Below are 16,204 nucleotides of genomic sequence, written 5' to 3'. Positions count from 1 at the left end.
CAGTCTTTTGCTGAACAGTAACAGCAAGGCAGCATTTACCGTGAGCTGATCCCTGCTGGCACGGGACAGGCTGATCCCACTTAATTCACAGTGATGCTATGAAATACTTGTTATTATTGACCACGGTCTGTAAGATAAGGAAATTAAAGCTGGGATGTTACGTGACTGATTCAAGATTAACACATGTTAGAGTTAGATGAAGTTGCAGCCAGGCACCGGCAGTGGGTGACCCAGCACCCCATGGTCGAGGGGAAGCCCATGTGCCTACCCTGCCCTACCCAAGACCTAGCTATGTGTGGGACCTCAAAGCTCAGGTGATTGTGAAGGTGATTTTGATTGATTATAAGCTAAGATTGCCTAGGAGCAAATTCACCAAATATAGGCTTTACAGTTTTTTGTTTTGTTTTGTTTTTCCCTATTGCATGAAGATCAGAGACAAATAAATCCATTATTTTGAATGAACTCTCCCTTATTAAATGTTACCAGGTCATTCAAATTTCTAGAGCACTTCTGGACTCCCATCTGCTAGCCAAATGGGCTCTGTGATTTCATCCAAACTTCCTATACGTGTGTCTTCAGGACAGCCAGTCAAGGTAGGATAATAGGGTGCTTGCTGCTTCCCTTGACTCTCCCTGGATCCCTGGGTGACACTGTCCAGGCTACTGATCCTGCCCAGATGCAGATATGCCCACCTCCCTAGACCTGTCCTGTGGCTTTCATGTGGAAGCAATAAGCGTGATAGCTTACATTTGCTGTATTTGTGCTACCATTATCTGTCATCTCATTTAGTACTCACAATTAACATAGGAGGTGGGTTAAATTATACATATGCATATATATGTATATATATTAAATTATACATGTATACATATTTACATATATATACATATACATATAAACCTAAGGCAGAGAAGGGCCAGCAAGATGGCTCAGCTGATAAAGTGCCTGCTGCTGATACACGAGGCTCTGCGTTTGGACCTCCATCATCCCCATAAGAGCCAAGCATGGCGGTACACATCTTTAACCTCAGAGTAGGGAGAGTAGTGGCAAGCAGATCCTCAAAGCTCATTGGCCGGCCAGGCTTGCTGAATCAGTGAGCTGCAGGTTCAGAGAAAGACCCTGTCTTAAAAAAAATAAGGTAGAGAGAGGTCAAGGAAGACATCTGACATTGACCTTTGGCCTCCACCCACATGCACACTCACAAACATATACATATACCACACACACAAATAGAAAATATAGAAATTAAGGCACAGAGGGACTCAAAACCTGCTAGTATTGGCCCAGTATTCAAACACAAGTACCTAGTACATCTACAAGTACCTAGTGCATCTAACGCCAAAGCTCATTCTTTTACTTGAATCAGTTAGGATGACTGGTTCTCAAATCAGAAGACCTGACTGACTGCAAGTGGGTTAAACAAATGAGGCCTTTTTGGTATTCTAAGAAGACCCAAGTTCAAGGGTGGAGGGCTAGTTTAGCAGCTCTACACCATTGCTGTCCCTGTCAACACTGTTTCATCAACAGCTCTGAAGTGTCCAGTCCTCAAATAGATGTTTCTCAGTTACACCCAGCAGCAAGATTCACTTCCAGTATCTATTTACAAGGAATATTTTATGGGTATGAGTGTTTTGCCTGCCTGTATGACTGCACCCCTGCATGCCTGGTGCCTGAGGTCAGAAGAGGGTGTCTGACTCTTGGCAGTTACAATGACAGATGACTGTGAGCCATCTTGTGGGTGCTGGGAATCATAGCCCAAGTCTTCTGGAAGAGCAGCAAGTGCTCTCAACCGACAGAGCCATCTCTCCGGCCCCTCCAGGATCTCTTTTACCAGGCAGGAAAATCCTATCAAGATACCTACTTAGGTCACATGCTTAACCATACACCACCCACTGACAAAGGGGAATGTGCTTGGTATAACCAAGTATTCACTCCCTGGAGATGGACACAGCCTCCTCCACAGAGCAGACAGTCTGGCTGTTGGCTGGCCAGTCAGTAATAGCTGCTCTAACCCCTAGGAGTGTATGCTGTCTCTCAGGACCTAATCAGTTTTACCAAGGCCACAATAAATAAGGACAACAGAGTAATAAGAGGGTGCTCCCAAACATGTTAGAGGCAAGAACGAACACCGGTTTGCAAATAGAAATGTCCCCCTTCCAGAGAGCTCTGGGTAATGTGTGTGTAGAATCTTGCTCACTGCCCAGCATGAGACGGCACAAGGGAACATGCTAAATCTAGCAAAAGGGCCAAAGAATCAAGCTCCATTATCACTGCAAACTTTCCCTTTATGGCAGGACCGGCAGCCCTTATTTACAAACACGAGGGAGGATGTTTACCAAACATGAGACAATGACACAATGCCATTGTTTCTGCAAAGCCCATTATTGTTGGGCTCCTGCTCAAAGGCTCAAAGATGTCTTGGCAGGTTAGCCGACCCTCTGCTTGTACAGCAGAGCCTGGCTAGCTGATCTAGTATTCTTCCTTATGTATTAATTACAAAGAAAACCTTTAGAGACCCATTCAAAATGTTTTCATTCTATCCTAAGTTTTCCAAAAACAACTTTCCCAAAATGCTGGACAAGATGGCCTTATTGAAAGATTTCAAGTATGGGGCTCTTGGGGAAACTGATGCAGATTGTCCTTTTGGATAAGAAGGCTATTAGAATAATGATTAGTTTACTGTTGGTGAGGGTGAGGAAAAGATGCCCTCCTCCACCCCTTACCCCTGTCACCTGTGGTGGGCAAGGGAGCTGATCCTCCCCCTTACCAGCTGCAGCTCTTGGGAAAGTAGGACCTGCACCTCACCTGTTTCAGGTCTTTATCACTTTAAGAATTTGGCAAACATGCTTTCATTTCTCCAGTTCACCTTCATTCCAACAGAAAATAACATCATTCTGCTTAATTTGCAAGTGACTTCCCAGGTGTGACGTCTCATCATAAAAAGTCCAGTAAGAAGGCAGAGAGAAAAAGAATTACAGTGAATAGGAATGAGAAAGTTACTACTTGTATTGTTCTTTGGGACTGGGAGGACCCAACCCTGTGAAGTGTGACCTGGTCATGCACTCTCACTGGAATATACTTTGCAAGGTTCTATCAGTGAGACCCGCCCCTGCTGCTTCTACCTTGTCTACTGTTCCCATAAACACTAAGGAGAGCAACAGAACTCAGAAACCCAAACCCACGAGTAAGCACGTCAGACTCCACTACAGCGAATGTGGTTAAAAAAAAAAAAAAAAAAAAAAAAAAACACCTGTCCAGATCGTGCACAGGCTCTCTGGAAGAACTCTGGCTACTGCCACTCCCTAACAGTATTCATACTGCGTACGGCCAAAGAAAACTGAAGTTACTGCCCAAGGTCCTACAGCTGAAAAGCCTCAGAATGTGGGTCTAAATTATGAGAAGTGTGGCTAGCAGCCCTGCTGTCTCTGCAGCCACATCTTTGAGCTAAATTATTTCACTTATTCTGCAAAAATAAAATAAGAGGGGCTGACTGCTGATTCCATTTTACCACAAGAATAGAGAATACAGAAATTCAGCCACTTCATTCGGGTTGCAGAATTAATTTGAGGATAAACCCAATGTAAACATCATGAGGTGTGGCCAACATTGTGACATGTTGTTGTCATCTGCAAAATTCACACTAGAGAACCATGCAATGAGTTCCTCCAAAAAAGCCTCATGATTTTTAAAAGTATGTGCGTGCGTATGTATGCATGTTTGGGAATGCATGCCATTTATGTGCAGGTACCTACAAAGGCCAGAAGAGGGTATCGGATCCCTTTGACCTGAAGGTACAAGCAGTTGAGAGATGTCTAACATGAGCTCTGGGAACCTACCTCTGGTCCTCTGGAAGAACAGCAAGTTCTCTTAACTTTCAAGCCATCTCTCTATTCCCGGTGGACTAGAGAGCTCTTTTCTCTGGCAATAATAACCACACACTTCCTCTTCAGTAGGTAGCATTTCACAGTGGTATTACCCCAGAACCTCCACATTTGGTTCCACACATTTCAAGTTAAGTGATTTTACACTGTGTGCTGGATACATCTCTCCCACACGACGACGCAGACTGGATATGGCTGCTAGTCTATTCACTTCAAAGTCCACTTCACAGACTTCTCATGTGGAATCCACCCAGTTAATGAAGAGCCATTAACTCTGTTGCCCTCAGCAAGGTGGAGTCCTTGAGCAGCCTCACGTGTGTGTGTGTGTGTGTGTGTGTGTGTGTGTGTGTGTGTGTGAGAGAGAGTGAGAGAGAGAGAGAGAGAGAGAGAGAGAGAGAGAGAGAGAGAGAGAGAGAGAGAGAGAGAGAGAGGCCTGTAGTTTTTATCTTCTTTTCGGGGATCTTCAGCCTAATGCTCTTCAGTTTTAAAAACAAAACTATTACCCCCACAACAGACTGCTGGCAATGGTTGAGAGACAGCCCGAACTGACCTACTCTGGTGATGGGATGGCCAAACACCCTAATTGTCGTGCTAGAAACCCCATCCAACTACTGAGGGATCTGGATGCAGAGATCCATGGCTAGGCCCCAGGTGGAGCTCTGGGAGTCCAATTAGCGAGAAAGAGGAGGGTTTATATGAGCGAGAATTGTTGAGACCAAGGTTAGATAAAGCACAGGGACAAATAGCCAAATGAATGGAAACACATGAACTATGAACCAATGGCTGAGGGGTCCCCAACTGGATCAGGCTCTCTGAATGGGTGAGACAGTTGATTGGCTTAATCTGTTTGGGAGGCATCAGGGCAGTGGGACCGGGTCCTGTGCTCAGTGCATGAGCTGGCTATTTGAAACCTGGGGCCTATGCAGGGTCGCTTGGCTCGGCCTGGGAGGAGGGGACTGGACCTGCCTGGACTGAGTCTACCAGGTTGATCTCAGTCTGCGGGGGAGGCTTTGCCCTGGAGGAGGTGGGAATGGGGGGTGGGCTGGGGGGAAGGTGGGGGGGGAGAACAAGGGAATCCGTGGCTGATATGTAGAACTGAATTGTATTGCAAAATTAAAAAAAAAAAAACCTATTACTTAATGAGTCTCGGATAGAAATAAAAACACTCATCACCCGTCCATTCCACTAAGGAATTATGAACACTTTCCAGTAATCTTGGTTTATATTCTTCAAATTCTCTCATTTATCAAGCAGAAATGAATGGTCAGTGCAGCCTTGCACACAATAGAATGTTTATTAAATGGTGAAACAGAGTGCAGATGAACTATCAAGTTGTCAATCAATTTGTATAAACTATGGCTTTTTATATATTTTTTAAACATATAGAAAGTACAAAAGTAGTACAAAAAAGTCCGCAAACCTGTACCCAAATTAGCTACCTATCAACATTTTTTGCTACTTCCACACCAGAGTAGATGCGTTTAAATGTAGCTCATATCTTTTGATTAGAAAGCTCACCAGAATCAGTGTTAGCCTAATGGTCACATGAAAGCTTAGAGCCAACACAGGGGGAAAATTCTACAGTGTAGTCAGGGCCAGCCTTGAACTTGTGATTCTCCTGCCTCTGCTTCTAGAGTGCTAGGACTACAGGAAGGTACCAGCACAACCAGCCTATACTGCTCTTCAAAGAAAGATCACTCTCTTGGTCTTTTAATAACGAACTATACGAAAAAAGATGGTAACCAATGACAACCTTCAAGCCCCTCCGCTGTCTACCAACAACAATCAATATGGCCGCCATCTAACAGTTTCTCTTGTAACTATTGTAATCTCTATTGTACTGAGCTCCCATTTCCTCTGGCAATAGTAGCCTCACACTTTGTCTTCAGTGGGTAGAATTTTACACTGTTCTAAAAGGCCTACATTACTCAGAATCTCCACATTTAGTTCCATGCATACTGTGGGGTCACAATCTAGTGGTTCCCCAAAAGATCATCGAGTTATCTAACTCTTCTTCATTGTGTTTTAGCATGGAACAAAGTCCTAAAAACACAGCCCTGGGAGATTCAAGAACACCTGGGCATGACCTTGTCTAAGGGCACCACCTGGGTGATGAGCCATCTTTGAAAGTATTCACTGTACAAACTGGAAGAGTGAAGAGTCAGTGCACGCCAGCTAGCAGATGTGCCGTGGCTGCTTTAGCTCTGGCTGCCCTTCTTTCCAGCCACGCTTTAGAAAGGCCTCATTCCCAGTGTCCACTGAAATACCGTCCACGTCTCTTCAGTAGATATCTGCCAGGGAGGTCACACTGAAAGCCTGCTGCAGCTCACTCTCGCTGGTGAGCTTCCAAGGGTAAAACAGTACAGAACGCATCTTCTCAATCATGAGGAAGCCGTTGTCACTAAATCTCCCTGGGATGCTTCCTACATCCAACCAAACAAAGGGAGCGATGGCAGAAGTTTTCAGGTCAAACACAAACAAATCACCCTTCTGAGAGATGTCGACCTGAAAAAATAAAAAAGATAAGGGCGGTGAAGGGCAAGAAAGAACTGCAGCCTACATTTATGTCTGCAGACATTTATGTGGGCCCAATAAAACCTGCATTTCCCAGCCCTTGGTCTGAACTGCAAAGTCATATATTCTGTGCAGCTTATGACACTTGACAACATCTGGGAAATGATTTAGGTCTGTGGAAAATTACCAAATTGTCGTCTCAAGCCAAGGAAATGCATAAATGCCAATTTTGAAGGAAAATATCTCTAGAGAAGCTGAAAGCGTTATATCCTTACTAACCTTCATTAGAACACCAAGAAAGGGGTGTTCAGCATTTTGGTGGCTTCAGTGACTTTTAAAGGACTAGAAATGGACCTAGCGGCAGACCTTAGCCACAGAGCTTCTAGACTCAGGTATGAAGTTATATCTTATTCCCAAATCATGGCACCTTCTCTTCCAATGGAAACCCCAATGTAGACACAGGCAGGCTGATCAGTGGCTTACCCCACTTACCCAGGTCAGGAGGCACCAGGGAAGCACTGGCTACTATTGCAAGGCCAAGGTGAAAAGAGGCACCAGAGCCAAGCTCTCTCTGATGCCTGCTTTGAAGAAAAATGTCACAACTCTGTACACCTTACAGCAGAGCTGGGGATTGAGCTCGAACTCCCGGTTCACAGAGATACATACAATAAGTACCCCTGACAGTAACAACTAATCAACATTATTAGAAGAACAAGTCTCACTGATACACTGATGAAATAGAACAAGAAGCCCTTCTGCTGTTTTACCTCAATTATCATGAAGTAACCAAAGCTTAGCTAAGCAAGAATAAACAAATAATTTCTTTTTAAATTAAGTCTTTTAGGTGTGTGTGTATATGCACACATGTGTTCATGCATGTATGCACACACACACACACACACACACACACACACACACAGCTGAGCACACCGAGGTCACAGATAAAGGTCAAGTACCCTTCTAAATTGCCTATCACTTTATTTTTTTGAGACAGGGTATATTCAGACTTTTTGGTGAGGACTGCTAGCTCAACAATAATGGCATGGAGACTTATTAATTATAAAAGGTTGGCCGATAGCTTAGGCTTGTTACTAACTAGCTCTTACAACTTAAATTAATTCATTTTTATCAATCTACTTTTTGTCTCATGGCTTAATTACTATTACTCTGTACTGCCCATGCTGCTTCCTCTCCAGGCTGGAGACTCCCTTCTTCTTCCCAGCATCCTGTGTGCCTGAAAATCGTGCCTAGCTATTGGCCATTCAGCTTTTATTAAACCAATCAGAATGACACATCTTCACAGTGTACAAAAATATTATTCCATAACTGTAGGGGGCCAGCTGGGAGACCAGCTCCCACATTTTACCTCGGGGTACTCTAGAGGAGTGAGGGATAAGAGATTTAGATAGAAGGATAGAGGGAAGAGAAACAGAAACACAGGATAGCCTTGGGAGGGCCTGGATCCTCATCTACCAACCCGTTCTGTCTCTTCTAAAGGGCTATATATAGGAATGCCAAGGGAAGAAGCAAAAGACCTCCCCCTAGTTTAGCCAAGTGTAGACCCTTCCAATCACCTAGAAACTATGCACAGGGTCAAGCAATCCTCTAATGCAGCTCTGCTGGGTAAAACAAGCTCAAATCTAACTAGGAAACCTTTGTGGGCCTCCACACACAGCAACAAGGTCTTTCACCAAGGCTAGAGCTCTCCAATTCAGCTAGGCTGGCTGGCAAGCAAGCCCCAGGAGTCCTCCCTGTCTCTGCCTCTCCAATGCTGGGATTACAGGAACAAGCTGCCACAACTGGCTTTTGACTTGGTTTCTGGGGATCAAACTCAGGTCCTCATGCTTGCTGGCACCTTAGCAACTGAGCCATCTCCCCAACAACAACAAACCAATTTGATTTCCAAGTCCTAAGTTGATAGAGTGTGAATGGGTGTGTTATTCAGTTGTCTTTGCTATGGTGGCACCTTGAAGGCTCTTCTGTGGCTGTGATAAAACATTATGCCCAAGATAACATACAGGAGAGTGTTAAGATTCCATGAGGGCAGAGCAGAGGCCTGCCAGCAAGCAGCCAGCACAGCAGCAGAGGCACAAAGTGTGGAGAACAAACTGGAAGTGTCCTGAGGCTTTAAAGTCTCAAAGCCCACCTCCAGTGACACGCTTCCTCCTAGAAGGCTGAGCCTCTGAAACCTCCCCAAATAGATTCACCACCAGGGAACCAAAAGTTCCAACAGGCAAGCTTTAATTTTCTCATTAAACCACCACAGGTTATTTCTCTGCTTTGCTGTTTAGAAAAAAAAAAAAATGACATAAGCATATGCCAACTTTCTTATCTCCATTCTACCTCAGTATTTCCAGAGCACTTAGACTTGGTTGCGTGAATATGTCACTATTAATTTGGAAAGAAGGTATGTTTGTTTCAACTTCTTTTGAAAAAAAATTAGGTGTTTTTATATTATCATTTCTAAAGCCAATTTTAAAAAATCTCAATCAAGTAAACTGTGTAACAAATTTAAATTTGGCTGAAATAGAGACGGAAACTTTCTAGAAAAGTACTGTCAGGTTTTACATGGAGGAAGAAGAGGAAGGAGGGGCTGGAGAGATGGCTCAGAGGTTAAGAGCACTGGCTTCTCTTCCAGAGGTCCTAAGTTCAATTCCCAGCAACCACATGATGGCTCACAACCATCTGTAATGAGATCTGGTGCCCTCTTTTGGGCAGAACACTATATACATCTTTCTTTTTTGAAAAAAAAAAAAAAAGAGGAAGGAAAGGTATTCAATCAGCTAGACAGGTGCCAAGTTTACCAGCTGCATCATTTTGAGAAAAACATATCCTGACTATCCTTTTTTTCCCCCTTTGCCGATTATAAAGAGATTCAGGGATTAAGTGACTTTGAAGCTGTGACTCACAGGCAGCAAAGTGATTAATAAACTTAAAGAGTCAAAACTGGAGTGACTCGGCCCACCCCAATGCTTCCTGGGCCACAGGACATGGAGCCTGCTGCCCAGCCCTCGGGTGGACTGCTTTCTCACTGGCAAAACAAGATCACAGCCCTTCAGGGAAGGGGGGAAGCCAGAGCTTAAGCAGCAGCACCCCTAGAGCACAGCCTGGAACCCAGTGGAGATGCAATTTGTGTAGGTGGTTTATGCTGCCTCACTCCACCATACCGGCCTCGTCAGGGGAAGGGGACAGGAAAGCACAGGTGGCAGAAACCGATGACAAATGAATCCTGAAGCGGAAATAAAGATTACTTAGTCTTAGCATCCAGCAGGAGGAGAGGAGCCATCCCCAGGCCTCAGGTTACGAGCACTAAGAGGGAAGTGGGAGATGACCAGGACACAGCTTGCTGGCCCCAGAGAAGGAACACCCCGTCGGCCACTGGAACCCCAGACTTACAGTGATGTTGGCCCTGACCAGCCCTTTGGCATCCTTCAGGGAGGACAGGAAATGATAGTTGGTTGGGCTGAAAAGGTCACTGTCAGTTGAGAGGTGGAAGGAAATCACACAGGTTTCCCTCGTACAACCCCAACATTTCCTCAGCAGTTCCAGCACCGGCTTCTTGTAGAGAACCACAGCCTTCCCAGCTTTAATCACAGTAGGTGAAGTCACAAGAGAGCACAAAGGCTCCAAGGATCTCCAGTTGTAGAGCCTCACCTAGGGACGAAAGAGTGACAACGGACATTCTCGCTTATGGCTTTGTTTGTCTAATTAGAGAGTAATATTGGCCCAAGAGCAGAGCAGCAGAACTGGTTGACTGTAAACCCTGAGTTCTCATCCCCGCCCTTAAGTTCTAGCCATGTCATTAATTACTCCGCTTCCCAGAATCCATTTCGTCATGAGGAGAACTCCATTGAAAACTTTACTGCCTGTCATGAGTACTGAAAATGGTAACAACCCATTGTCAGCCCAGTACGCAGGAAGCACATTGCTGGTTTTCTACAGACAGGGCCTATTTCTAGAGTTAGCAGCATCATCTAAACTGTAGACCTCCAAGGGTCTCTAAGTCTTTCTTTTTACTTGAACTTAAGACACGGTTTATTTTTCTATATACCTATTTCAGATAGTTTTACTGATTGCAGCCTTACCACACCCTTTACACTACTTCTTTTGTGAAATTTGGACTGGTACCAGCTTCTCACAGTTATAATCTTACATTTACTTAGCACTTTGAAGTTTACACAGTTCCTCATGTAATTCTTCTATTCATTTTTTTTTTTTTTTGTCATCTAAAGGAGACAGACTAGTATTATCTGACAGTTGAAGGAACTGAATCCCCAAGACGATAACAGCTTTGCTCAGGTTATGTAATACATAGCAGATGTTAGCCTGAACACTGTGTGCCTACACAGCCCGGCTGATGCTACAAACACTAGAAGCATTCTGATATGGCCCCAAGAGTATTCCAAACAATTAAAGAAGGCATCTAAAAGTCCCCCTCAGCCTTAGACACACACACACACACACACACACTCCAAGTAACTCACGGTGAGGTGTGTGTTGTAGTCTCTGTGAAGATCTGACACACCGTAGACATAAAACACTCCTTTATCTTCAAAACCGACCGGCAGCAGCTGAGCAAAGAATCGCCGAGCAAAGTAATGCAGCATTTTCCATTTTCCTCCATACTCTGAAAATAGTCAAGAGAGGCAGGGGACACCGGGAGCAAGCGGTCAGGCCAGGCTCCATGTGAGCAGCTAGCATGGCTGGTCAGAACTTTTTTTTTTTTTTTTTTTTTTTCTCGGAACAGGGTTTCTCTGTGTAGCTTTGGTGCCTGTCCTGGAATTTACTCTGTACACCAGGCTGGCCTCGAACTCACAAAATTTCTGCGTGCCTCTGTCTCCTGAGTGCTGGGATCAAAGGCGTGCGCCACCAACGCCTGGCTTGTCAGAATTTTGTGGAACTCAGGTGTGCTGGGGGCTCTGCACAACAATTCTGGAGACTGTTTCACATCAGCCTCACAACATTAAAAAGATGAAGGCAGGTAGTAACTACTTATTTCCCACAGGAAGAAAGAGGGAAGTACTTGAATGAAACATGCTGGGGGCAGTATCTCGAGCCTAGATTTTTACCTCAAGATAGCTCTTTCTCAGAGGTAATCTTGCTTCCAGAAGTTCAGTACATCAATGCTCTTCTGATTCCTGTTTGTGTGTCTTGTTTAATACAAGATCCAGGCTAGACTTAAACCCTGGATCTTCCAACTTTTAGCCTCCTGCACGTTGGAATTACAAGGTACACCAGGGTGCTGGCTACCATTGTTCTTTTTTAATACACACACATAAAGGAGAAAATCATCAGTACCAGGAGTGGATGCTTGTTGCTAATTTTCATTCATAAGAAATATCTAGACTGGTCTCCTTTCCCACAGGTACAAAATCTCCTAAGCAAAGCAAAACAGCCACTATACAAAAATGGCTTTCAGAGTCAGACTAAACACCCAGATCCATGGCAATTAATAATACCTCCTCAAATACAATGCAAAATTGTCAAGCCTTCATAGAATTCCATGCCACATTCAGATGTCCAGCAGGCTAAACCTCCTGTACTGATTATATTTGAATTGCTGTTAAAAATACCACGACCAAAAGCAACTTACAAAAGAAAGGATTTGTTTTGGCTTAAGGTTCCAGAAAGAGAGTTTAGAGTGCAGGAATGGCATGGCATGGTGGCAGGAGCTGACTGGTCACATTTTAGCTACACACAGGAAGCAGAGAGAAGAAGCAGGAAGTGGGACAAGGCTATAAACCCTGTAAGCCCCACCTCCAATGACATACTTCCCCTATCAAGGTTACTCCTCCTAAAGGTTCTGTAACCTCCCCACACAGTGCTGCTAACGGGGGACACTTCTCATTCAAACCACCACAGCGCCACACTCAATCTTTTATTATCTTCCTCTCTCAATATCTGTCGGAGAATGAAGATTCTCCCTGATAAAGAACCATTTCTGGAGGCTGGAAGACAAAGAGAAAAAAGTGGGAAAAACCTTCTCAAGGAAGTTGATGTATAAAGTAAATTTTAATTTTGCTAACATAGGGAGTGAACTTTCTAGAAAATATTGTTAGCTACTATTTGGAGGAGGGAGAAATGATGTAAAGATTTTAATTAACTAAACAGATAACAATTTTTCCAGCTGCACAATTTTTAGAAAAACATCCTGATTGTCCATTTTTTCTTGTCAATTATAAAGCAATTTGGTGACTAAGCCACTTCAAAGCAATAAATCAAAGACAGTGGACTGATTAATAGGCTGTACTTAAAGAAACAAAACTGGAGTGATTCAGTCAGTCTCCGATGCTTTCTGGACCACAGGACATTGAGCTTGCTGCCTAACCTCCACAGGCTGCTTTCTTACTTAAAACCAGATCACAGCACTTCAGGGATGCTGTGCTGTAGGGCACCTAGGACAGAGCCTGGAGCACATTGGCACACAGCCGTGGGACAAAGACCGGGAGGTGCTAACGCAATGTGCGGTGCAAGCTGTGGAGGCAGAAGATAAAAACCAAAGTCTTCCAAGGTTTGCAAAATTCCAAGTCTTAACATTTTATTCCCAATGTTTCCTGCTTTCTGAAAACAGCAGTTGGTGGGAGCAGCGGAGTATGGAGAGGCCAGTCCCATGGGTTTCTCCTGGGCAAGTTTTCTGCGAGTGGGAGATGGTTCCTCGGATAACTACAGTCTCATGTATGACCACCACCAGAGTGGGGAGACTGCAAAATGGCCACATCACTCTTTCACCTCACAGCATCCCATTGTTCCCTCTTCTGGAGGTCAGAGACCCATTATGACTCCTTCATTTTTTAAAGGTACAAAAATAGATGAAGTCACAAACTCCATTCCGGTCACATAACCATTGCTAGTTGAAATGGTTCAGCTGGCAACCTTTCCGACTTGCATTTCTGACCCACTACCTTTTCCAAAACACAAACAGAGCCTATAACGGGGATTTTATAGACTTAAGTCAGAGTCAGCGAATGGGACACTTTCACATACACATGAACCAATCTTCTCCTTGGCAGAATTCTCCCACACAGAACAAGATCAACCCTCTTAAATAAGTTAAATGCAATGCAATGGGGACTGGGGAGATGGCTCAGTTGGTAAATTGCTTGCCATACAAGTTCAGATGCTCAGCACCCACGTAAAAGCCTGGGCACACCAGCATACCCGGCACTGGGAAGACAGCGACTGGGGTTCCTCAGGGCTTGCTGGCTGACCAACCTTGCTGAATCCATGAGCTCAAGAGCTCTAGGTTCAATGAAAAAAACACACTCACACACTCACCAGCACATGTGCAGACGCACACAGACACCACTCCACCCCACATCACACCTGGGATCTCTGTACCTGAAACACACACCTCACCAGGCTGCTTTGGCCAGCATAGCAGGGCTCATGGAAATAGGGGCAGCTGGGTGAGGAGTTCATAGAAGGTTCAGGGAATAGCCTCTTTGGCCCAGCTCTCCTTGGGGTAATCTGATTCTTCAGGCTCTGTGCTTTCCCAGTCCCTCTCCACACAGGCATTGATTTCTCTCACACAAAGAAACACTTACCAAGAGAGGCCCAGGAAGGAGCCTGCCAGATATCATTCAGCTGCCAATAAAGAGCCCCCATGGTGTGGCCTTTTCCATCCACTATCTCGCTGCGGCTGCGCATGTAGAATTCAGTTTCTGTTTTGACACACTGGGCCTGCATCACCTGATGCGAGAGGTGTTCACACATAGGTGTTATTGTTTGATGGAGGCTGTCTAGATTTCAGAAATTACAGGTTTGAGGTGGTTTGTTTGTTTTCTTGCTCATTTTTTAGAGTAAATTGGATAAACTAGAGTTGGCCTAGCAGTAGGGATAGGTTATTTTTATTAAATCTAGAGCTAGAGAGAAATCTAGGCATGAGAGAAACTGTTGTCTACAACAGTGGGTTGGAGGAAGGGGCTTGTTTTTTGTTTGTTTGTTTGTTATAACAGCAGGTGACAAAGGAAATGGGATGGTATAAAAGCTAGTAATGATGTAGGCAATGACAGAAAACAAAAGCTATTATTCCAGAACAAATCCTGCATACAGTCAAACATCAGGTTGTTTTGCAACAGCAGATTTTACAAATACATTCATAGCTTTAAAAAGAAAAGGAAATTTTTATTAGAAAAAAACTGTAAGAAAAACAACATTGTTGTTACGAGTAAATCATCCAATCTCTGTTTTCTAGTTACACTAACTTTTCACATCATGGCTTTTGATAATTAACCTACAATTTCTTATGATTCTCACTTCTTCATGAGAGCAGGACAGATGGTATTATACCAACAAACAAAGAGCAGCCAGCTTTTGTTCAAGAGGCAGGTCATTAGTTCCCACCATCGTCTCCGGACAATCGCTCCTACTTACTGCTGCTCTTACTGACACTGTACCTGTGGCCTTAGCTAGAGCTCTGCTCAGGAGGGGCACATGGGTGGTCAGAGAGCCTGGAGAGATGGTCAGAGCAAGATTTCACTCAGAGAACAGGGAGGCCTTAGAACAGGGTGTAACCCCAGAAAGGGAAAAAGAAACATTCCTAGACACTAGAAAACTAAGCGTGGATCACTTCTGTAAACAACAACTCTCAGATGAGGAAAGACCTTTCAGACAGTGGTAGGCTGGATGGGGAGGAAGGAACAATGAAGTTACTGCTCGCGTGAGTCAGACACACATTTCCGGAAGGGTGAAGTCACAACCATCCAATAAATAGTGAGTATTGACAGTACACATTATATGTTCGTGATGTTTTAAACCTCTTATCCAAGCAAAAAAGAGGATATATCCTACCCTCCTGCCTTGTATAGAAGACAGGCCAATGAGATGAGCCTCTGTGGTACAGCAAAAGGGCTTAGTAGAAAAATAAGGGCTGTCCTAAGAGAATAAAGCGGAACCTTCCAGCTAGAGAGAACAATGTCTGTGGTGTGTGTGTGTGTGTGTGTGTGTGCATGTGCATGCCTGTGTGTGGACTGGCTGAGAACAGAAGGCAGGCTAAGGTGGCCTGATCAGAGAAGGCCTGGGGCAGTGGGAGAACCTGGTAGAAATTCAAATCCTGACTAGAGAAGCCATGGAAAGCATGTATCCTAAAAGCTACTGAAGTCCTGGGATGCTACCAGGGGAAAGAGGAATGCAGCCAGCTTGCACTTCCAAAATGTCACTAGGATTTCTGAGCAGAGAAGGGGCAAGGGCAGGCTAGAAGGATCTAGGGAGACACCCACAGAGTTGGTGAAGCTTCTATTAAAGCTGTTTGTTGAGCTGCTGAAGACACAGCCATCTCATTCTGAGCCAGCTTGCTGAGACCACAGCAATGACAGCCAGAAGTGTGCCATAGGACAGTTTAAAAAAAAAAATCTCTGCAGCAAGCAGCCTGGTGACAGCTCAGAATGGCCACAGTGGACACTTGGAATGTGTTGGTCTAAATATATCTCAGAGGGGGTGAAATAAAACAATAGACCGAAGGATTTTTCTGTCAGTCAAGCTAATCTGCAATTCGACTCAGGATCACTAGCCAAGTTCCTTGTTAAAAAAAAAAAACAAAAACAAAACAAAACAAAACAAACAAACAAAAAACCCCCAAAAAACAAAAACCATTCTTGTCTGAACTAAACAGAGCAGGATTTATCTGCTTTGAGAGCTTGATACCTATGCAGAGAGAATCTGGGTCCCTGGAGTAAGCATCTGCATGTGTATTGAGTTACTGTACCAAATCAACTTAGTAGAGCAATTTCTGTGAAGAGATGCAGCCAAGAAGTGCAATCTTAGTGGAGATAGATGGGGAGGTTGTGTCGGGTCTGGGGTCTGCACTAAAT

At 44.3% G+C, this 16,204-nt stretch overlaps 1 protein-coding gene across 1 annotated transcript in view; it reads right to left on the bottom strand.

Annotated features, from left to right (window-relative positions):
• Nucleotides 1-5,156: 5,156 nt before the first annotated feature.
• The window catches only part of Manba (mannosidase beta), an 88,550-nt gene continuing 77,502 nt past the window's right edge, over nucleotides 5,157-16,204 (bottom strand). Inside the window, exons 14-17 of the mRNA XM_059265022.1 lie at nucleotides 13,940-14,084; nucleotides 10,880-11,022; nucleotides 9,792-10,049; nucleotides 5,157-6,386 (exon numbers count right to left, since the gene is read on the bottom strand). Coding sequence (XP_059121005.1) covers nucleotides 6,162-6,386; nucleotides 9,792-10,049; nucleotides 10,880-11,022; nucleotides 13,940-14,084 — 771 coding nt within the window. The 3' untranslated portion in view covers nucleotides 5,157-6,161. The remainder of the gene's footprint in view (nucleotides 6,387-9,791; nucleotides 10,050-10,879; nucleotides 11,023-13,939; nucleotides 14,085-16,204) is intronic.

Source organism: Peromyscus eremicus, chromosome 6 (genome assembly GCF_949786415.1).
Source record: "Peromyscus eremicus chromosome 6, PerEre_H2_v1, whole genome shotgun sequence".
Taxonomy (NCBI): domain Eukaryota; kingdom Metazoa; phylum Chordata; class Mammalia; order Rodentia; family Cricetidae; genus Peromyscus; species Peromyscus eremicus.
Note: the sequence above shows the minus strand (reverse complement) of the source record. Positions and strands in the feature narration are given on the sequence as shown.